This window comes from Sinohyriopsis cumingii, chromosome 6, assembly GCF_028554795.1.
Source record: "Sinohyriopsis cumingii isolate HCF-2022 chromosome 6, ASM2855479v2, whole genome shotgun sequence".
Lineage (NCBI taxonomy): Eukaryota > Metazoa > Mollusca > Bivalvia > Unionida > Unionidae > Sinohyriopsis > Sinohyriopsis cumingii.
The window spans coordinates 99936357-99961308 of record NC_142966.1 but is presented as its reverse complement, the minus strand read 5'-3'; the positions used below and the strand labels follow the sequence as shown (position 1 = coordinate 99961308).

The following is a 24952-nucleotide window of genomic DNA, read 5'->3' as shown; positions in this document are numbered from 1 at the left end:
TAATATTAAGATATTGTACTACTTGCATTGCTTCAATAACATTATGTACTTTGAATTATAAAACAACAGAAGACACAATTTTCTTAAAATCTACCTATATTATTTTGTAGTGGTTAATTATTAGCTATAAGTATTGACTATGATGATGCATGCCAGAAATTTGGAAACATATCACAAGCAGCCGTTATGATTTATAAGAACAACACAGACAGATCAGTCAACATTTGGACAACTGAAAGTTATCTGTCAAGACTGCTGACATGTGAATTGACTGTCAGTGAGATCTATCTGTTATGACTGCTGAGATGGAAATTGACTGTCAGTGAGACCTATCTGTCATGATTGCTGACATGGGAATTGACTGTCAGTGAGATTATCTGTCATGATTGCTGACATGGGAATTGACTGTCAGTGAGATCTATCTGTCATGGCTGCTGACATGTGAATTGACTGTCAGTGAGATCTATCTGTCATGACTGCTGACAAACTCTTAATTCACTATCTTTTGTGGGGTACCAGTTTTCATGGTGTTGTGTACTTGTGACACTAAACCCTGTTCCTGATAGTAAGAATCTGGTTCCCAAAATTTGGAGCCCTGTCGATGGCATTTTGAGCCAAGTCCCTGATGTTAAAAGCCCTGTCCCTGAAGTTAAGAGCACTCAATCCTCTTGCCACTTTGATCCTTGTCCTGACATTAAAAGCCCTATCCTTGTATATGTTAAGAACAATTCCACAATGTTAAAAATATTGTTCCTAACATTATTATTTCTGCCCTTGACATTAAAAGTGAGCAAGCGAGTGAGCGAGTGAATTGGATTTTTAATGTAGCTTTAACAATTTTCCAGTCATACTGTTACAATGTCTGTAGTGTGACAGTTTATAGTGATGTCTAGTACTGAGGCATAATGCCACAGGCACAGAGCATGATGTCCCACCCAATCACATTATCCTGACACCAGGCCAACCAGTCCTAACACTAACCTCTTAAATGCTGAGTACCAAGCGAGGCAACTGCATGTACCATTTTTACAAGCCTTTGGTATGACTTGGCAGGAGTTTGAACCTTCAACCTCCTGCATCTAAAGTGGATGCTCTAACCACTAGACCACTGGTGTGGTCCTGACATTAAAAGCAATGTCCCTGATGTTAAAAACCCTGACCATGATAATAACAGAGCTGTCCCAAGCATTAAAAGCCCAGTGCCGTTCAGAGACTTACACACAAATTTAAGCACCCATCAGAAAGATACATCCTTGCAAAAACAACAAGACAAATTTCTGGCTAAAAAAAATGTATTAATAGCAACCTAGACAAGCAGAAAACAAAACTGAAACAACTTACCAAACTTTTGTAGAACATAAAAATTGCAAATCTCGCAAGTCGATCATACGACCAATGTCCATGGACAAGTAGGAGTTTCTGCAAATACTTGAATCTGGCTATGGCAAAGTCTGAGGCCATAACAGCCTGCATTCCCTCCTGTCCAGATATCCCAATCCCAACATCTGCTGTCTGGATCATGCTCACATCATTAGCACCATCACCTGCATTGCAAGAATAAGGGACTAACAAATTGACGAGTCAAACCTACAGTCTGTTCCATGATGAACTGTCCTTGTAAAAGGTTTACAAAATCTCAGGCACAATCTTAATATTGACGATGATGATGCATTGTTGTAGCTGATGTTACATCAAGAGTCATTTTTGAAAACTGAAATGCAAACTGTGTTATGACAGATCTTTGCTATGAAATACTTGAAAAATAAAACAAAATAAATAATAATCTTAACACTATCAATATGCTGCCTGAATAATGATGCTTATATATCAAATCTGTTAATAAAGCCTTGACTAAACCAAGACAGACAATTAATATTCAACAGAGTTTTCAGGAGATCGGACACAATGGCGACTGTTGCTAAATCAATTTAGTCATACCCTGTACTATGAACCAATAATAATCATTGAATTCTGCTATTTTCTTCATTATCATTCTCAAGTCAATACAAAACAATAATAAAATACAGGGGGCACTCACCAGTTATTATGTACTTTCAAGAGAGTGACGTATGCAAGGTGAAGTTGTTTGCATTTAAAACATGCACAATGGAGAGAATGTTGGCCTGCCTGTATGCCACATTTAATTTAATGTAATGTGGATGATATTTCTTTGGATATTATACTTTTGAAATTGTACATGATCTAAGCACACTGCTAAGTAAAATCACTTTTCCCTTGTGCTAAAATAAATCAGTCTGAATTAGTCTAAAGTACACTATCCGTAGCAGCTATTAAAATAGGAAAAATTAATTTTGCCAGACTAGATAATACCAGCTTCTGAAAGTAAAATGAATGAATTATCAAATATATAAAATGTAAAAAAGTTATTGGCTCTTTTTTATGCAACATACCTCTGAAGTTCAGGAAGTGAAAATGACCAAGTGGAGCTAGCACTTTTTTGAAAGATGCACATCTGGAGTAAGGCCAAGCTGTATACTCTATAATCCATATCACACCCATCAATCATACACCAAAATAAAGGGAATTAAAGGTTGTTTGAACTATACCAAAGATATAAAAGGTCTTTTTTAAAAAGCCAGTATAACCAGTGAGGAAAGCCAGGGAAATTCTTATTTTTAAAATTTCTAACCCATATCAAAATACGAAACTGTAGAGCGCCACCACAGCACTAATAGATTTTATATATATATATATATATATATATATATATATATATGTGTGTGTGTGTGTGTGTGTGTGTGTGTGTGTGTGTCTCTGTCTAATAAGGACACCCTTTTCTGCAGTAAAAATGTGGCCTCATAAGAGGGGTGGCCTTTATGGAATGGAATCATAAAATGAAAAATAAGTATTGCATAAAAGGTATGAAAGGCATAGTTAATTATTAAATATTTATCAATCTCATTTTCAAAAAAACTTGCATGTTTTGCATTAAACTAGATAAAGCTTATTGTTATTTGAAATAATTAAGAATACTCATCATCAGTCACTGAGCCAAGTCAATTAAAAATCTTGTCAATATGATCAATGTACAACCCCTTGCTATAACTATAATTCTGTTCATTCCATATTTGTATTGCTGAGGAATGTATAATGGAAAATGTTTATTTTCAATCTCTATCATACAGTTTCTCAACAGCAATCAGAATGACTCTCCATATTTTGATTCAGTCAAAATGCCTTCACATCTCCTCCATATTTTGATTTAGTCAAATTGCTTTCATATTTCGTTCAAAGTGAGAATGTGTGACAACATTTTGCACTTTCTGCAACAATTTACACCTCCATGGGCATCTAAAAGAAAATTAAATGTGTTCACAAAGGAAGGAACCCTGTCACATGACTGATATGTTTTAGTCTGGTACCCTTTCATTTACATTTTGTGATATAAACAAGAAAAGCCATATTATCTAAAATACCATTTGTGCTTTATTACAACTGGACATCACATTCACTTGAGCTGAACAGTACTGTATACTTCTTAACTGTTACCTTTCGCCAGGCTGATGATGATTAGTTGTAGTTGTTGCAGGGTTTGATGCCATTTTTCAGCACATGATAGTCTATACATGGCAGCCAGAATTAATGGTGGAGGAAGAACCCAATAAAAAACCCGGAAAGAACCACCGACCCACGAGAAGCTACTGGCAAGCTTTCTCACATATCCACATTGGTTGAATCTGAGACTCGAACCCAAAAAGACAGGTGAGATGGCAGTGATCCGTAACAGAGAGCGCTTTAGACCACAAGGCCACTCAGGATGATGATTTGTAGTTTTAGTTAAAGGAACACATACCACTAGTAAACAAGGCTTACTAATTCCAAACTACAATATTAATAACAAGGCCTACTAAATCCTTGCTACTTCTTATTAACAAGGCCTACTAAATCCATGTTACTACTTATTAACAAGGCCTACTAAATCCATACTACTTCTTATTAACAAGGCCTCTGAAATGTACGTTACTACTTATTCACAAGGCCTACTAAATCCTTGCTACTATTTATTTATAAGGTCACCTAAATCCTTGCTACTTCTTATTAACAAAGCCTACTAAATCCATGTTACTACTTAGTAATAAGGCCTACTATTTCCTAGCTACTATACTTATTAACAAGACCTACTAAATCCTTGCTACTATTTATTAACAAGGCCTACTAAATCCATGCTACTTATTATTAACAAGGCCTACTAAATCCATCTTACTACTTAATAACAAGGCCTATTAAATCCATACTACTACTTATTAACAAGGCCTACTAAATCCATCTTACTACTTAATAACAAGGCCTATTAAATCCATACTACTACTTATTAACAAGGCCTACTAAATCCATGTTACTACTTATTAAAAAGGCCTACTAAATCCATGCTACTACGTATTAAAAATTCCTACTAAATCCTTGCTACTTCTTATTAACAAGGCCTACCAACTCCAAACTACTTCTTATTAACAAGGCCTACTAAATCCATGTTACTACTTATTAAAAAGGCCTACTAAATCCATGCTACTACGTATTAACAATGCCTACTAAATCCTTGCTACTTCTTATTAACAAGGCCTACCAACTCCAAACTACTTCTTATTAACAAAGCCTACTAAATCCATGTCACTACTTATTAATAAGGCCTCTGAAATCCATGTTACTTCTTATTAACAAGGCCTCCAAAGTCCATGTTACTACTTATTAACAAGGCCTACTAAATCCATGCTACTATTTATTAGCAAGGCCTACTAAACCATGTTACTACTTATTAAACAAGATGGCCAATATCGCTTAACCGGCTTAAAGCAGCTGTTCGTTTTTTAGTGCTGTTTTCATGATATTTGTGCTTGTTGTTGCCTGTTTTCATCTTCATTATTGTGTTCATTATGTATTGGCTGTTAAATTCATATATGTTTCTTCATCTCCTTGTTTTGGAAATAAAAACAATTAAGACTTTTTCTCAGCTGTCTTGCTCCACTGTTTTTGAACAAACTGCCATCACATAATACTCGCCAGTCAACCCATTTATGCTACGATGGACCCTCATTAATTGCTTTAAATGATCACTCCTTGGCTTTCCACACTACATTGTGCTCTAGACTAAATGAACTGGGACTACATTCATCATTACCTACATGTAAACAGAAGCAAAGAACAGAAACTTTGTTTCAAAGCTGGCCAGCGTAGAACAGGAAGAAGAATTCCAGTTATCTCCCTTATTTCAGCTCATCAATTTAAAAACAATTTGACTGTTAATTTAGATAACCTAATTCAAATCCCTATTAATTCATCAACCTTTGTGTCAGCTATCCAAGAATTACCTCTGCGCATTGCATTATTCAATGCCCAGTCAGTAGGATTTCCGGAAAAGTGCACAGAAATAGTTAATTTTATCAACAACCAGAAAATTGACGTATTTTTCCTGACAGAAACATAGCTAAAAACATCAGGCGATGAGTCCAAGTGTGCGGATCTAACACCCACTCATGGTTGCTCCATCAAGTCTTTCCCCCATAATTCTCGCAGAGGTGGAATTGCTGTCATCACAAAGAACTCCATGATAAAACGTTTTAACCACACCACAACATTCAATTTCGACTACACATCGTTTGAACTAGTCCAAATCACACTCACACTGGAGAAAAGGTCAGTCCATTTTTTCTGTCTATACTGCCCTCCTCCTAGTAGAAAAAACAAGCTGGCTGACTCTCTCTTTTTGGAGCAGTTTCCGAATCTCCTGGACTATGGAAATTCGATAGGTGGCAACCTGATTATTCTTGGAGATTTCAATTTTCACTCTGATTGTCCCGGAAACTCAAACACATCAAAACTCATAGATTCCATTAATGTTTTCAATCTCAAAAAGTCAGTTAACCAACCCACCCATAAACATGGTCACATTTTAGACTGGATTTTTCATAGGCCTGATGATAACAGTCTATGGTCCTCTCTGGTATCCCATGACCTTGCATCAGATCACCTCTGCATTATATGCAATCTTGAAGTATCAGTCCCTAACCCTCCACCTTTATCTGCTACTAACAGAAACCTCTGTATGACAAATAGAACCAAACTAATGCACGACATCCAAGCTAACCTAACAACTTGCTTACCTCCTACCGCAGAACAACTCGATAACTGCCTGCGTTCATTGCTTGACAAGCATGCCCCAGCTACCAAGTGCAGGGTATCAATTCAGAAGTGTTCTCCAGGGTATAGCAGTGTTAGGGACCAGCTTTGCACTGCTAAAAGAGACCGCCATAAAGCTAAGAGGTTCTGGCTTTCCACCAGACTAACTATTCATAAGCAAATCTATGAATCCGCTAAGAAGAATGTCACAAATATAGTCCATGCAGCGAAATCAGCCCACTACACTACTAAGATCATGGAAAGTTCCAGCTGCAAAGAGCTCTACAAGATTACTAACAAGCTAATGTCAAGGAACAAATCTTCAACACTTCCAACTACCTTCTCTCCAGTTGACCTTCTGGGCATGTTTGCAAATTTCTTCCGTGATAAAGTACAAACTATTAGAGATAAGCTTGACACCACAATTTCAATTGACTCATCATCACCATACAGTTGGGATACAGAATATGAGCGGCAACCATTAACAGCATTTGAACCTGTCTCTATGGATTTCATATATTCAATCCTGATGAAGAGGGCACCAAAGTCATGTGAACTTGATCCAATTCCAACATCACTGCTGCTTGAGTGCTTAGATCCAGTATTGCCTTCACTAACTGATGTTATTATAATACCTCTCTCTCATCCAGGTAATTCCCATCATTTTTCAAAACTGCCATTCTAAAACCTTTGCTGAAGAAACCAACACTAGACCATAACAATTTAAAGAACTACCGCCCAGTTTCTAATCTCCCATTCATATAAAAAATCTTAGAAAAGGTTGTTCTATCCCAGCTTTCATCTCATCTAATTTCAAACAGTCTTTTAAGCAATGTACAATCTGCATATCGCCTTTGCCACAGTATTGAAACTACTCTTCTAAAAGTACTTAATGACATTCTCTCTGCGCTGGACAGCGGAAAGATTACAGTCCTCACCCTCCTTGATTTATCTGCAGCATTTGACACAACAGACCATGATATATTACTTCACTGTCTCCAGCATGTATTTGGCATTCATGATACAGCCTTACTGTGGTTCAAGTCCTACTTGGTCAATAGGACACAAATTGTATCTGCAAATGGAATACACTCCAGCCCAGTTGATCTATGTTGTGGTGTTTTTCCACAGGGGTCTGTTCTTGGACCTGTTCTCTTCATTCTGTACACTCAGTCGCTCTCAAGTGTCATAGATCATCATCCAGTGTCTCACCAATTGTACAAATCTAGCCACCCAACTGAAGTTGATGCTACCATCCAAGGTGTAGAGAGGTGCATTTCTGATGTGAAATCATGGATGACATGTAACAAGCTGCAGATGAATGATGATAAAACTGAGGCCATTCTGATCACAACATAAAGACTTTCTCATTCAAATCCTTTACCTCAAACAATAAATATCAGCAACGCCAACATTAAATTCACACAATCAGTACAAAACCTAGGTGTTACTCTGGACAGTACCATATTTACCGTATATGTTGGGACACCATATTTGTTGGGACACCATAAATTAATTTTAAAAGTAATTTTTTTGTGCACTGTATGTTCTGGGACACATCGTTTTTTTTGAGTCGTAAGTTGTGGGACACCATTTAAATCATTCGAAAATTACATGTCGGAAATTGCACTCCAACTGAAATTTTATTTTAAAAAATATAAAACTGTATTTCTATAAAACTCTTCAATCCACTGCAGCAGCATCTCATCAACACAACCCTTCTCCTGCACACGTACGATCTATTCTTTTGGAACATTAAAATATTTTTATCTCTCTCATACCGTGAGAAAATGTTAGAGACAACACACCACCTGAAGTGGAAACTGCAAGGACAAAAGTCAGATGTTTTAAAATCTGCACTAGTCTTGCTAATTCTCACACTTTTGATGCCCATCTTATAGTCAGTCCATCCTGGAATGCGATCAAAGTACACTAGAGTTGTATCCATGTTAATGATCATATTGTCGGCGAAATGATCTATTCATCACGTGATTTTAATTTGCTCCAAATTTTCTGGATGATGCTTGGTCATCGATGTTCGTGCACGAAGCATTATATTGTAAGCTTTAAAAAGTGTTCCATTGTTTCACTTACTTTAAAAATGTTGTGAATACTGGTGAAAAGAAACCCAAGTTAGCTTCCATATCTCGGCCATCTTTCTTTATTCGAAGCTAAAATATAAAAAATCGGCACACGTAAAAGAATCCAAGTCGGCTTCTGAGGTCAGCTTGCTTTGCAATAAAATAATCTTTGTATTGATATCCATTAAAAAAAATTCAGCTTCTGAGTCCAAAGTCGGCTTGCTTTGTGATAAAAATAACCTTTGTCTTTGATGTCCTGTCAGTAAGTTCAAAGAAGAAGTTTACGGTTGGCTGCCAGCTGTGTTTATTTACCACCAAGGCTTCTATGTGCTTGGCATTTTTTGTTGTAATTATTAAAAAGGTGCACTGATGTCTGCGGATAAATAGTAATGATACTTTTGTAACCCACGCCGGCAAAAAGATTTTCACTTGCACTCAAGTGAACGTGTTTTTATTTAATGATTTTTTTCCCCAAGATACTGTCATACAGTAGATCTGGATAAAAATTGTTCTTGGCTATTTTGAACCTAACGCCGTGTAATGCGTGAATGGCAGTTGTCTTCAATATATCGGTTGAGTATTTCCCTCTCGTTTGCGAATTCATCGACATCTGTGCACAAAGCACTATATTGCGTCAAAATTTGTTCCATTGTTTCAATTTATTTTCAAAATTCTCGTGAATATAATTGAAAAGAAACCCAAGTTTGCTTCTATATCTTGGCCATCTTTGTATATTGAACAAAAAAAATATATAAAAATCGGCTCACTTCACAAAATCCAGTCAGCTTCCGATGTCGGCTTGCTTTGCAATAAAATAACTTTTGTATTGATATCCTTTACCAAACAAAAAAAAAGTAACCAAAGTCGGCTTCTGAGATCGGCTTTCTTTGTAATAAAAATCACCTTTTGTCTTTGATCTCCTGTCGGTAGGTTCAAAGGAGGAGTTAACTGATTGCTGCCAGTCATGTTTATTCACCACCAGGGCTTCTATGTTCTATGTGTTTGGCATCTGTGGTTACAATTAATACAAAGTATCTTTGATGTCTGCGGGTAAATAGTAAGGATAATTTTGTAACCCAAGCTGGTGAAAAGATTGTCAATTACACATAACAAGTGAATATGTTTTCAAATGATCATTTTTATTTGCGACATACTGTCATACAGTAGACCTGGATATAATTCAATCTTGATTATTTTGCACCCAACACCGTGTCATGCGTGAATGGCGTCTTCAAGATATCGGTTGACTATTTCCCTCTTGTTTGTGATTTTGTTGTCTCCAGTTTTCAGTCGGATAACATGTTCAAACTTTGGAGCACAACCACACACAATTGCTTCTCAATGTTCATGTGAAGAACATGGTGTGTGGTATCGGACATAATTGATACACACTACAGTATGGAATCCTACGCTTACGGATTTCGTGGAAATATTTTATTCTTAAATGCTCATGTTGAAAAAAAGGAATAAATGATAACAACACAAGGTTAGTTTCTTTCTTTTTATTATCAATTCAACGTTTTATTTGTCTATTTTATTGCAATGTGCAGTGGGGTGGGGGGAAGCACAAATGCAATACAATTTTATTTCGTTTCTTAAATCTTGGGACATATAACCAAAGTGAAAAAAATGTTTCACCATAAGTTCTGGGACAGGGAAAATAATAATTATTTTATCGTGTCCCAACATATGCGGTAAATACGGTCCTCTCACAATGCACCAACATGTCATGAACATATGCAAGGCTGCATATCTTGAGCTGAGACGCATCAGCTCAATTCGCAAATATCTTTCAGTTGATGCCACTAAAATACTTGTGTGTTCATTAGTACTTTCAAGACTGGACTATTGTAACTCAATTCTGTCTGGTTCATCTCAATATCTGCTCCAGAAACTTCAAAAAGTTCAAAACACAGCTGCTCATATCTTACTTAGAGTACCACGATCAAAGCACACCTCCCCGCTGCTCTGTACCCTACTCTGGCTATCCATTCGATCCAGAACCAAACATAAAATTTGTTCTCTGTGCTATGTTTCACTATTGGACTCCAGTCCAACATACCTATCCAACCTCACCCATGTGTACACACCAGCAAGATACTTACTCTCCTCTTCTGACAATTGTATACTCATTATTCCCACTATGAAAACAAAGTCATATGGACAGCGTTCTTTTGCATACCAGGGCCCAGCAACACGTAATGAATTGCCCACTGAACTTAGACACAAAGACACAGTAATCACATTCAAGAGGGCTCTCAAAACTCACTTATTTCGACTGCAAGAACCAACTTAAAGACTGAATAATGTTTCCTACCTTAAATATTCTCAGCATGTTTTTTAATGATTTCTAATTTCATGGTGTTTGTTTTTGTAATCATATCATTATATGTTTTTTAGCTTATAGGTGTTGTCTAATGTTGTAAAGTGCTTAGAGCTTCTAAAGATTAGGTGCTATACAAAGTCCTCATTATTATTATTATTATTAATAAGGTTTAATAAATCCATACTACTTATTAACAGGGCCTCTGAAATCTATGTTACTACTAATTCACAAGACCTACTAAATCCAAATTACTACTTATTAACAAGGTCTACTAAATCCATACTACTTCTTATTAACAAGGCCTACTAAATCCATGTTACTATTTATTAACAAGGCCTACAAAATCCATACTTCTTATTAACAAGGCCTACAAAATCCATGTTACTAATTATTAGCAAGGCCTAACAAATCAGTGCTACTTCTTATTAGCAAGGCCTACTAACTCCATACTACTTCTTATTAACAAGACCTACTAAATCCATGTTACTATTTATTACCAAGGCCTAATGAATCCATACTACTGCTTATTAACAAGACCTACTAAATCCATGTTACTATTTATTATCAAGGCCTACTAAATCCATACTACTGCTTGTTAACAAGGCCTACCAAATCCATGCTATGTGTTGCCTGTTTATAACTGTATCTATGCTGCATCTAATTTACAAGTATTACTGAATCAGTGATATCTCTTATTACCAAGTATCATTGATTCCATGCTGCCACTTTCTAACAGAGAGTACTGTATCCATGATGCCTTTCAATAACAAGTGCTACTGAATCAATGCTACCTTTTATTATAAAGTGTTAAGTAATTCATGCTGCCTCCAATTACTGATTCCATGATGCCCATTATTACTGAATCCATGATGCCTACTATTTCCAAATGAATCCATGAAGCCAATTATAACTAAATATTACTGAATCCATGAATCCTCTTATTACTAAGTATTACTGAATCCATGATGCCACTTTTTATTGAATCCATAATGCATATTACTGAATCCATAATGCCTGTTATTGAATCCATAATGCTTATTACTGAATCCATAATGCCAATTATTGAATCCATGATGCCTCTCATTACTGAATCCATAATGCCTATTACTGAATCCATAATGCCTGTTATCAAATCCATGATTCCATTTACAAACATATATTACCGAATAGTATTAACAATTTTACGGTAGCAGATTTTTTTGCTTCTGATCTGCTTCTGATCTTAGAAAATTATTGTTATGTTTTAATTTCATGCTGTGGTCTGACATCATTCCCTACCTTTACATTTATGATATTAATGTTTATGATAATTTCATTAATTTTTAATTTATTTGAAAGAAAAAACAAAAAAAAATAAAAATCCCATACTATAGTAATCCATTAAAAGTCATCATTAATCTAGCACTACTCACCAATGGCTAATGTTAGCTGTTGTAGCTCATCACGGACCAGCTTTACCACATTTCCTTTTTGTATTGGAGTAACTCTGCAACAAATTACGGATTTACATTGCTCTCCGAGCTTCAGAAAGTTTTTCTTGACAGTTTCAGTCAGGGCATAGGCTAAAGATGCACCATCAATTACCATGGCATATTCTTTTTTCTTCTTAGCAGTAGCTGACGTCAGTGATGTGGCAGACTGGTTTTTGAGAGCTTGGGTTTTGTCCTTCTCCATGTCCTGTAGATGATGTTCTATCAAATCCTTTGTTTCCTCCTGTAATTTATAATACATCTGGAACAAAGATTCCACTGAAAATCTTATCTTGCATGCAAAATGTGCAACAATGTACCTTCTGCTTGTATGACTTAAAACACAAACCTTTTATTAACAATTCTGCCACCACCATCCAACATCACTACCAGAAAAATGACAACCATTTCTTATAATCTCTAAATACGGACAAAACTCAATCTTCCAAATATTAAAAGCAGAATAAGGAACTCCAATCCAACTGAATAAGATTTGTGCTATGGATGAGGCTTGCCATGCTGCCATGGATGATGCTTGCCATGCTGCCAATACAAATCTGAATCTCTACAAGTTCAATTTCCCCAATCCTGTGCACACACTGAGATGAAAGTATTTATTTGTCTCACACCCACTGACTTGCTCTTCATAGCAAAGACTCTTTCTTTTACAACTACAACCTTGGGTATAAAATGAGAGAGTGATTACATCTAGCACAAGAAATGCAGTGGTAACATAACTTGGCTAATAACATAGAGATGTTAGTGCAAAATATTAACATCAATAACATTAGGTAAATCAGATCACATGGTGCACATATCTTGTCTATCCATAAAATAAAGAGTCTTATAATATCCCAATATGGTAAATTCATTTATTTTTGTGGTTTCCAATTTTTGTGCTTTTGTGAAAGATGACTTATTTGGTGGCCTGCAAAAATTCTTATTATTTTCATTGAAGGATCGTGTTAGTAGGGTCATGAAATTCATAAATTGTTGATAAGGTCTAACCATTTTCACAGAAGAGTCATTGTTAGTTGGATCTTTAAATTCATGGTTTATTGATGTGGTCTTACTATTTTCACAGAAAAGTCCATGTTAGTTGGGTTTTTAAATTCATGGTTAATTGATGGGTTTTACTATTTTCACAGAAGAGTCCTTGTTAGTTGGGTTTTTAAATGCATGGTTTATTGATGGGGTCTTACTATTTTCACATAATGATCATTGTTAGCTGGAACTTTTAATTTATGGTTTGTTGATGAGGTCCACCTATTTTCACAGAAGGGTCACTCCAAGTTGGGTCTACTAATTTATGAATCCATTTTAAATTCATTATGAATCAGAGTGCAAATCTGGACCTATTCAGTCTAGTGATGAGTAAGTAGCAGAGTTTTCCATCAAAGAAGTAATTAAAAGGATTTCCTACAGCCATACTTGACCATGGATCAGCATCGTTTACGCAAATGTCAAAGCCCTTCACGTCAATGATGATTTCTTAAAATTTTAGTCTAAATCTGTTGAGTGGCTATTGAGAAGAAGCCATTTAAATGATTTTCCATTTTTCTAATAATGAACTGGCATAATTAGTATAAGCTTGCAAGATGGATACAATTAGTCAAATTCTAATGAGTGTTTTCTATTTTTAGTAATGGCAAGTACAATTGTGAAATTTCTAAATTCTGGTAGTCATATTTTGGAAGGAATCATTTTCATAAGAAGTTTTTGCATCAGAAACCTTGTTTGACGGCAAACTCATCATTTGTACAAAATCTGAAAACTTTTCATGGAAATATACTTTCTCTTGAAATCAGATGAGAAATATAGTCTGTAGTTCAGCAACATGCTCTGCCAACCTGATACAAAATTACCTCATAAATAAGTGCAGATTTTGCTTAAAATGTAAAAAAAATTCTAAATATTGAGGTATGAAGAATATTTCTCATCAAAATCTGATTATAAAAATCAGATACAAGATTGTATCATTAATATGCATGGAGCTCAATCATTATCTAATTTGTCTGAGACTATGATATAACCCCATATTCCAAGTTTGATCAAAGGCAGATCAAAAAATTGGCCTCACGAGTCATAGCTTGTTGATAAGGTCTAACCATTTTCACAGAAGAGTCATTGTTAGTTGAATCTTTAGATTCATGATTTATTGATGAGGTCTTACTATTTTCACAGAAAAGTCCATGTTAGTTGGGGTTTTAAATTCAATCAGAAATAAAAACACCTCAGCAGTATTGATTAATAATAAATGTGGATCTTGGTAATTATCAAACTCATCTAAGATTATCAAGATATGATCTTATACTCCAGTTCTGATCAGGATCAGAACAGAAATACAACAAACGAAGTGGTAACAAGCTTAGTCAATTAGGTGCAAGACCACTATACTAATATGGAAGGATCTCACTGATTAGGCAACCTGGTCCCATCTCTTGCAGCTGGACACTTATACTGAAGCCAATACTCCAAGTCTGATCTAAATCTAATCTGACACATGGCTTCAAAAATGGCAGCAAGTGAGATATTACGTACTAACAAATAAAGGAAGAACCAGGGTCATACCATAATGTCACCTAACTTTACTGACATCAGTGTTAAAGAACCCAATTGCTTTTACATACAAATGTAAATCATTCTTTGAAAGAAAATTGTAATTTTATAATTTTTACAATCCTGCCATATAGTATTGCATCCAGTCAATAATACATACCTGATGAAGTTCATGTATTTTAGTGTACATAATGTAAATACAGTAAATACAGTACATAATGTAAATACTGTAAATGATGTAAATACAGTACATGATGTAAATACTGTACATGATGTAAATACTGTACAAAATGTAAATACTGTACATAATGTAATACTGTACATAATGTAAATACTGTATATGATGTAAATACTGTACATGATGTAAATACTGTACATAATGTAAATACTGTACATAATGTAAATACTATATATGATGTAAATACTGTACATGATGTAAATACTGTACATAATGTAAATACTGTACATAATGTAGTTGTTGTTGTTATAGGGCTTAACGCCATTTTTCAGCACAAGATAGGCTATACATGGCGGCCAGTATTAATGGTGGAGGAAGAACCTGGAAAACCCCCGGAAAGAACGACCGACCCACGAGAAGCTACTGGCAAGCTTTCTCACATAACCACATTAGCCGAATCCGCGACTCGAACCGACGCAGACAGAGGTGAGATGGCAGTGATCCGTAACGGTGAACGCTTTAGACCACTCGGCCACTCGGGGTCCCGTACATAATGTAAATACTGTACATAATGTAATACTGTACATAATGTACATGATGTAAATACTGTACATAATGTAAATACAGTACATTCTAACACATCTCAACCCTACATGAGATGAGCCTACAGCATAAATAATGTATATTATTGTTATTAAAATCTTCATACAATTTATTTATGTTATTGACAACGACAACACATCAAACACCATAGCCATCTCTGTTATAAAGTGATGCCTAAGCCTTGATATTGTCATTATGCCAGCATAGCCAATAGTGTTTAATGAAATGAATTGTAAAAATGTCTTGATAGCATATGCCTTACCAAATTATCTGTGTTAATAACAATCATCTCCTGAGTTTTATCAAAAAGTTTGGAGGCATGGGCCACTTCAATGGCAGTTTCTTGCTTGTCTCCAGTAAGAACCCACACTTTGATTCCTGCTTGTCGCAGACTGAATATTGTCTCTGGTACACTATCTTGAAGTTTGTCCTCAATACCTGTAGCTCCTAACAGGTCAAGGTCTTTCTCAAGGTCACATATGCACTTCAACATTTTCTCTTCACGGTCCTCCATGGCTGTTTCTGCATTTTTATACCTCTCATTCCAAAGATTATAATCTTTTTCCCTCAAAGTCTGTGAAAAAGAATTATTAGAGACCAAATTTGGGAGTAAAATATGTTTCTTCAGTAATGATTAATGAATGATAATAATTTGGGATTACGACCTCTACCATGAAAATTCAACCGTTCCAAGTTTTAAAAAATGTAGATACATAAAAGCTAAATGTTGTTTGCCCACATAGGTAGGAGTATGACAAGATTGATCTCCCTTGGATTCAAGGACTGGCGAAAAAATTCCATTAATACTTAAGTCACTACTGGAGTGGAATGCATGCTATATCAGTTGGATGTAACTGGGGATGTTTGGGGAGTGTCTCCACATCATGATTTGGTAAGTATTATTATGGATATGTGTTTATCTCTAAATTGGTTTATTCTTCAAAATCATTACAATGATCATAATAACTTAGAAAACAGAGAGAGTTATATCCCTTTATCCCAGAGAAGGTCCTTCATTGGTGCCCTAAGACATGTGAAGCAACTTCAACTCTTGAGCTGTATTTAGGCTGGGGAAATTGCTCCATATATCAGCAGACTGGAAAAACCTTAACCACTCCCCCTCAAATTCATAAGAAATTACAGAGATGCATCACTGAGAAGCTGACAAACAAACCGTGAAGGTCACATCTTGTAAAGGCAAAACGAAAGAAAGTCTCCTCTGACCTTCAGCCCATGAACTGTATAACATTAGTTGGGAAAAAGAAGCACTGCTGGTGGCAACTGCCATAAACTTCTAAGTCAAAATGGACAATGATTTCATTTGATCTTGGGTTAATTCTCTGTATGCAAATTGAATAACCCATCTTATCTAGGATTATTAAAGCCTAAGCTGAGAACAACCTTTCCCTTGTTCAATGTTACAAACAGAAGAGATCTCCCTCTTTACACCAGCTTGGTTCATTTTAGGTACCACTTAAAAGAAATAAATGTACCACCAGATCATGTAAACTGAGCCCAGAAGTAAAGGTCTGATGTGGAAAGAGGTTTCATCACAAAATACTCAATGCTCATAAATGGAAATGAATGAATGATCCATCATGAATGAAACACAACCATCCCGACAGAACTGTAGATAGTTTAGGAAGACTGGCAAAAGGCATGTATTTTGCTGATCCTGCCTACTGTAGCTAGTACAACTTGCAAGCAGGTCTTACATGAGAGATGAACCAATGATAGCAGTTCAAATGATACCTTATCTAACCATGTCAGAATCCATGGGAGATTGCATTTCAGCCTCAGGGCAAAAGCCTTTGGTAATGCCATATCAAGGTTTACTATAGGTTGCTGTCATTCTGTGGTCATGCAGTGTATCTGAGATTGTGGTATGAAAACATTGAATCATGTTGTGTGCTGACTTCTTCACCTTGGAAAGCCAAAGTGGTTAGCCTTCTAGCCTGGGTAATTTTCTCCACCACTGAGAACTGGTTTTCCTTGTGGTCATGTTTGATGTGATCCAGACATGTAGGTTCAGCATATCTGGGCTCAGATGAAACCTCAGTCATAAAGGTTTTTGAGCAGGTGAGAAATGGCCATGATTTCCATGGAATTCCCACTGCCTGATTGAACCAGCTGTTTATTGTGATTTTTATTTCCACTAGAGGGGTGCAATCAGGACAAGATTGCACTGATTTCCAGGATGTTTGCAAGATCTGTATGACTTTATGATCTGACTTGTTGAAGGGAAAGTATAGGCATCCATACCATTCCTATAAATGGAAAGAGTGTTGGCTGCCTAAGCTATTAGATTTGGGACTGGCCTCACAAAAACATTATTCAAAAATTTTAGTTTTTTATCCAGTGCAAATCAGTCTGTGACTCTCAGCCATTGTACATTATAGTGGGCTGGGAACAATGGGACTGACCTGGCCATACAGTGGTATGAGACCATCCAGGCATTATTCTGGATGTCTCTTCCCTAAGCTGGGACAGGATATTAGATCACAAGCAGTTTCTTCAGGCATACCTGCAGGCTAGAGTGGATTCAATATTGACCATGAGCAATTCATATTTGATGGAAGAGAGGCTGGTTTTGACAGAATATGTACCTGTCCAGAATTAGCTCTAATGGTACTGCCAAGAATGTCTATTCCAGTTGAGGTTCATAATACTGGGTAGGGTTTTGAGAATCTGCTACCTCCATTAGAGGATGCCATATCTGAACTGAATGAATAAATGTAAAATTCAACTAGTGCAGATGAAATTCTTCACGCATTGAACAAAATTATCGTGAGGAAAATAAATTTAATTAGAAATAACTTGCAAAACCATCTTGGTCATTACTGTTTTACAGTCAGTGACCAGAATACATCACATGACCTTATTATGATTCTAGTGGAGATCAGAGTGAACAATAAATCTCTATAGAAGTTATTTGCACAATAATAGTATCCTGTCCATGACTGCAAAACCTTAGTAATGACCACAAAAATAAAATAGGTCAGGTTCACATTATTCAATAAATGTAATAGTGACCATGGCAGGTAGAGAAAAAAGGAGTTGCTGACTTGTATATCAGCTGACAAAGTTCTTGTTGTTACAGAGTTTGAAAACTTTGTCCCCAACAGATAATCCGTACGAAATAATTAGGCGGATTCCACCTGGAACTTAAGCAGACTCCAGGCGGAATCTGCCTAAAATGTTAAAAATCTGGTTAATACAAAGGTGGACATGGAAAATTTGAGAAATCAAAGATGAATCCATCTAGAGTCCGTCTAACTCTAAGATGGACTTTTGTCAAATTCCTGCTATAAATACATCTTTAGGCATAATTTTGGACTTGGTTGATTTTCCACCCACCATCTAGGTGGAATTAGGAACTTAGTCACTGACATCTATTATATGAAAGGAGGAATCTGGACTTAGTTTATTTCTAACCAACATCTAGGCGGAATGAAGAACTTAGTCATTTACATCAGTTAAATAAGGCATAATTTTCTAAGGACTTGGCTTTTGTGTGTCTGTAAAAATAATAACTGAAAATATAGTGATATTTTGTGATTGCAATATCACTGACAGTTCAATAAAAATATCAGTAAGATATAATCACATTTATTGTTTCATGCACAATTTGAATGATTTTCAGCAGCATTCATATTTCCTGTTTCTGATAGCTGTAATTTTATTGTTTATTTTGGGCACAATTTTTAACTCCTTTCCATAGCTTTCCTTGTTAAATAAATCTTTTTCAAATTTGTTGTTGTTGTTGTATTGTTGTTTAACTTCAATTGGATATAACTGCCCTCGAACAAGTTTTCATCTCGTTTTCCATTTTAAAACATAGTTTCGCTTGTCTCCTGACCTGAATTTCCTTGATATGGACCCATTTTTTAATATCGTCTCCCAAACTTTTTTTAAATGATGCTCTATCCAGTCCCATTCCACAATGAGTTTTCAAACAAGCATTTGCTCTGTTTATTAACAGAGAATCGTTGAATAAAGCTTTCTGATTGGTCAAAATTTTGTAATTGCCCAATGAATCGTCGCATAACATAAACTGATGGGAAAGAGCATGTTTGCTAAACATGGCGATTCGAAATTTCGAGCGGGACGAGAGACTGAATAACCATTTGAAAAATGTGCGGCAATGAGAATACCCTGAACGCAAATTTGATGGGAACATAATTGGTCAATCTGTATGAAAACTGAACGCCAGGGCAAGCATTTTGTTTTTTGTGCCAAAAAGATCTTTACAGTAGCGGCTAACGTGCTAAATAGGACAAGGAATTGAACCAGGAATCAGGATGATTTCCAAGTTATACAACTCAACTTTATCATTGATTTCCAATAATGTCTAAAAATCATTAGGCAGTTTAATACAAATCTGAAGAATATTTTTTATGGTTTAGGCAGAAATTAAAACCCGTCTGAAATCCACCTTGACATTTTCATTACTGGATGGAGTTTCTGCAGGTATTTCCATCTAATTAGGCAGAAGTAAAGATTCTGCCTAGTAACAGTAATTTGCATATTTCGAGCTATATTCCACCCCGAATCTGCCTAAAAGTGATAATAAGGGGAATCTAGACTAAATAAGCAGAATAAACAGATTCCGCCTAGTCGACGGAATAAACAAATTCCACGCAGTAGGCGGAATAAACATTCCTCCTAATAATAGACAGAGTAATTTGCATATTTCGGGCCATATTCCATCCTGAATCGATCTAAAATTTATAATAAGTGAAATCTAGGCTTTAGCTCAAATCCACTTTAAAATTCCACCTAGAATCTGGCTAAAGTCAGTGCGGAAGTTTTCATACAGGTATGGCTTGATGGGTTATATCCTCAGTTAATTCTATTTCAAACAAAAAGAAAGAAGTGCTGTTGGTCCCTGCTTTCTGGTTGCCTATGACTCAGAAACTTTTTCATCTTGGTTGAGATCAAAACAGGATCTAGATAACCATTGAATTGAGGAACCATAGAAACAGTAGTGCCAGCTACACAGAGCACATCAAAAGGCAGCAGAGAGGAATCAAATCTGCTGCTGCATTTAGTAAACTGAAGGGTTGCAGAAACTCTCTCATTAAAATCCATCCCCTGTTGTTGACTGAATCGCAGAGCTCATTAATACAAACGATTTGCATGGGAGGGAGATAAAGGATGATGAAATCTGTAATAAAAGATCCATGCCATGATGGACTGTTAGTGTTGTGACTTTTGCTAGTTGACTAGAAAGCCCTGTTGTGAAATGTGAGATAAAACCTTTCACATCCTTCAACAAAATTAACTTTCCATGTATTTTTCAAGGATGTCATCCAGGTATGATGCAACTGCCATAACAAAAACCTGGAGGACAATGCAATTGTTTTCCTAATTGGTATGTGCTAGTACTGAGGCCGAATGGCAGAGCACAAAATTGTTAAGCTGTTCCTTGGAAGGCAAACTGAAGGCACAAAGTCAGGTATGTAAGTATACACCAACTGAATTAAGACAGCTCATAAACTCATCCTTTCTGATGTAAAGCCTCACGAACCGTAACGTTTCCATCTTAAACTCTGTCATAGTTATATGTGTGTCAAACTGGCTGAGATCTATCACTGGTCCGAGATGCCATTAGCTTTTGACAACAATAAAAGCCTTGAATAAAACCATGGAGAGTTCAGTTTGCATTTAAAACTCCATCTACAGCCCATTTCGAGAGTAAAAAACTATCCTTGAGGAAATTTCCAACTACACCGCTCCCTCGATAACACGTACCCGGACAACTCGCGATCCCTGTTATAATGCGGCGTCCGTCTTGGCTCCTGATTTTTTCCAGAGAAAAAGAATTTAAAATATCTTTAAAATATGCTGAACATGAAAAAATTACGATAAGAATTGATAAATTAAACCTTGATACATTGCTTGTTTTATCATCAAAAATGGTGATTAATGCCCGTAAAAATATAACCCATATTTTGAAATTTGCAAGTTCTAAATATGAATTAATTTCAGAGATCTCGAAAATGCTTAATTACACATATTTGGACGCCAATTTTTGATCTGGGACGCAGAAAATCACTGAGGCGGGAGTCCTCCGTACGCATGTAATAGGTGCGCGGGAAAATTCAAAGATTTGCCGGTCCTGTTTCAGCCACATGCTTTGTGGGAAAATGTGTTGATCAGCTAACTGTGCTGATATTTACAATGACAGAATTCAGTGACTGAAAGACTCTTTGATGTACATACATGTTGCCATTTTATAAGAGTACATTAAAAAAAAGAACATGATGCAAAAGCTAGGCGGCTAGTTCAAAGGCTTAGACTGGCGGCCGGGTGAGAAAATGTACTGATATTTAGTGATTGAATTCAGAGGCAGAAAGACCCAGTTTTAAAATCCTAGTGAGACCTCTGTTTAAAGATATCATATATTATGTAAGTTCTTATGATAAATAGTTGTCATTATACTGTAAATAAACAGTCTGGTGAAATGGCGATCAATGTAAACTTCTGGTAAATGCTAACAGGTGGCAACAGAGAATGAAATAAACACCAGTTAAACATCTTCCTGTGTGAAAGTCACGTTATAATCCTTTAAGTCCGTTTCAGTGTAAACATTATAATCACAACATATTCTGTTCATTGAAAACATGAAAAGAGTAAATTGACCGTCACATCAAAACCTGAGAGTACAAGAGACCTGGGGTGCTGGATTAAGGGTCTTGGAGCTGCCTTTGACGTAAAGCAAAACAGTAACAGAGACAGCGACAATGATAGTGACTTCGAAGGTTTCAGTGAAACTGATGTCATTAATGCCGAGGCTATTTGGGAGAAATTTGTACAGACTCAAGGTCCTGAGGTGGGCGTTTCTCTTGATGATATGGAGGAGTGGATTTGTGCTGACAATGATTGCCCCACAGCCGAATACATGTCAGATGAAACAATAATTAATTCTATAATGAACAAATTTTCAGCAGAAGACAATTCTAACTGGAGTATCACAAGTGTTGAAAGTGATGCAGATGCAGATGTTGCACCACCTCCCCCCTCTGCACAGGGAGCAATCAAATATTTTGATATTGCCATAAGGTGGTTGGAGACCCAGAATGTTGACTACGTAAAGCTCATGCAGTTGAGAAATCTGAGGGATTTTGCTTGGCGAGAGAGAAACCAATGAGTAACAAACAAAAGAAACACAAAAAAAAATGTACAGATTTTTTTCAAAAAGTGAATTGATATTTGGCAAGCGTGACAAAAACGGCAAGTATTAACTTGTTCTAATTTACGTTGTTTTAAATTTGTAGACTAATTAAATATGTTAGTACTGATTAACCCTTGGTTTTTTTTGTTTTCCATTTTACTTCTATTGCATTCAAATCTATCGTTCGATCGACACTGTTTCTCGAAAAGAGTCAATCTTTTGGTATATAAAAAACGTCTAATTTGGATTAAACAATAAAACTAGAATGTATCCAATTCAACATAAAAATTAGTGATGTAGTACACAATGTGTGAAGTGGTACACATGTTAAGCGATTGGAAACCACGTAGAATAATGTTTTCGATGATCGCCTCAATATACTGTAATTTTTCCTGAAATTAATGTTGCTCTATGAGGAAATAATAAATAAAGTACACTGTTATGAAGAGACATTTATTCACAGTTAATCTCGGCACAATTATAAAGTGAGTATTCAACACTATAATCTGCCTACCGCCCCCCCCTCTTTTTTTCCTTTATGTCGTCAATCACTTTATTGGTTTTGGGCTTATTTTATAGGTCCCTCAATAACTCGCGCCTCACTTATAGTGCGGTCGATGTTTCTGGACCCTGATGTGCACGAGTTATCGAGGGAGTGGTGTACCTGCAACTAATGGAACCTCCATCATGGAAGGGATACAACTTAAATGACCCAATCATTTTGTGGAAAAAGGTTGATCCAAGAAAATGGAGAAGTCTGGCACCTACAGATATATATTTTGTGGTCAGTCTGATATGTCATTGGTTTCCTTTTCCCTCTGCTAAAATGTCAATGCCATCTGATTCTCTATCTCTAGCTGAGTAGACTGAATAATATTTTACAGCATGACTTGAAGAATCTTTGGAGAGAGAGGTGCCAAGGAAAAGTATATCCCCCACTACTGTGATTAACCTCAGAATATGGTTTTGGATAGAAACTCAGGAGGTAACAAATCATCAGTTTCAACTTTGGCAATTTCTCTCTCCCCTTGTAGCCTTTTATGCAGCAACATCAACCATGTCCATGATGATCATAAACTGCAAAATGCTGTATGGTAATATTGATGGCAAGACGTGTCATTTTTATCATTGTTGACTTTATATTTCTTGCATGTAATTTCCAGGGTATATCTTAAAAGACAATAAAGGAAAACAATGGGAAATAACAATCCAAAATTGTATTAAAAGAATCAATATCTGTAGTCATTCTAAATACTAGGGAAAAATCCAATTGGTGTTCACAACTAAAACCAACAAATCACAAATATCATTGATACCTTGTGCATTTTACCAGGTCAGTAAAATAAAATTCACAAACTGCTAAAACAGCTAAAGTTGCCTAAACTTTAATGAAACCTTAATTAACAAAATAGTACCAAAATTTCTTATCAATGGGTGGAATCATGATGACCTTAATGGATACTGACAGACAATGCAGTGTGATGTTGATTTTACCACAGTGAAGCTTAAACTGATAAACATCTAGCAGCAGCATAGTGGTAGAAAGAGAAGGTAATTTGAAAGAGTTTCCTCCCTTTGCATATGTGCTACACAGAAAGGAATGACAACATTTTTATATTTCTGGCAAGGGCTGGATTCAAGAGGCAGCAGAGTTAACTTCTTAGCAATAATGTGACCAGGAAATGTATTCTAAAGAGAAAGCTTACATATTACTTTATCTACCTGGTTTCACTTGTGTCTTGTTTCAATATATAAATTCAAATAGTAACAACTGAAATAATATATTGCATAATACTATATTACAATACAAACTGGTCATAAACAATCTTATATCTCATACACCTTTCTTGAAATATGCAAAAATGTACTTGCTTACACTTTTAGCTTGTATATATCCAAGGGATTTAACTCTATTTGCAGAATAAGGCATAACTCTACCGGCTCACCTTTTTGCCCATGCATAAAGTCCTGAGTCCCTGTATGGCATATGAAGTTATGTATTCTTCTGTCTGCTGAACAATTTGTTTCAATTTTTCATCCACTGAAACCAAAACACTCAGTTCATGAAATAATTAATTTTTCATTATTCATCAGGAATGCCTATTAAAGAACAACTTGAAAATCTGCAGGTCCAAATAACCACAGACTTGTACATAATAATCAGTTTAGCTTTGACGGTGATGATGAGATAATGATGATTATTTTTATTATTACAACGATATGTAAAATGCATATTACATTCAATATTGGCGTTTTATCTTAATCAAGATTTTTTTTATACAAGATAATTAGAAATATTTGGACTTAATAGACAAAGTATATTTAAGAATTCAATACCAAATGCATACCATATATACTCGCGTATAAGCCCGTTCGCATATAAGCCGACCCCCCAAACTGAAGTGGTAAAACTGTTATAAAGTG

General features: G+C 35.9%; 1 protein-coding gene across 1 annotated transcript in view; it reads right to left on the bottom strand.

Annotated features, from left to right (window-relative positions):
- The window catches only part of LOC149797556 (phospholipid-transporting ATPase VA-like), a 120316-nt gene that overhangs the window by 25354 nt on the left and 70010 nt on the right, over positions 1-24952 (bottom strand). Inside the window, exons 14-17 of the mRNA XM_089962425.1 lie at positions 24475-24569; positions 15614-15925; positions 11955-12255; positions 1342-1544 (exon numbers count right to left, since the gene is read on the bottom strand). Coding sequence (XP_089818551.1) covers positions 1342-1544; positions 11955-12255; positions 15614-15925; positions 24475-24569 — 911 coding nt within the window. The remainder of the gene's footprint in view (positions 1-1341; positions 1545-11954; positions 12256-15613; positions 15926-24474; positions 24570-24952) is intronic.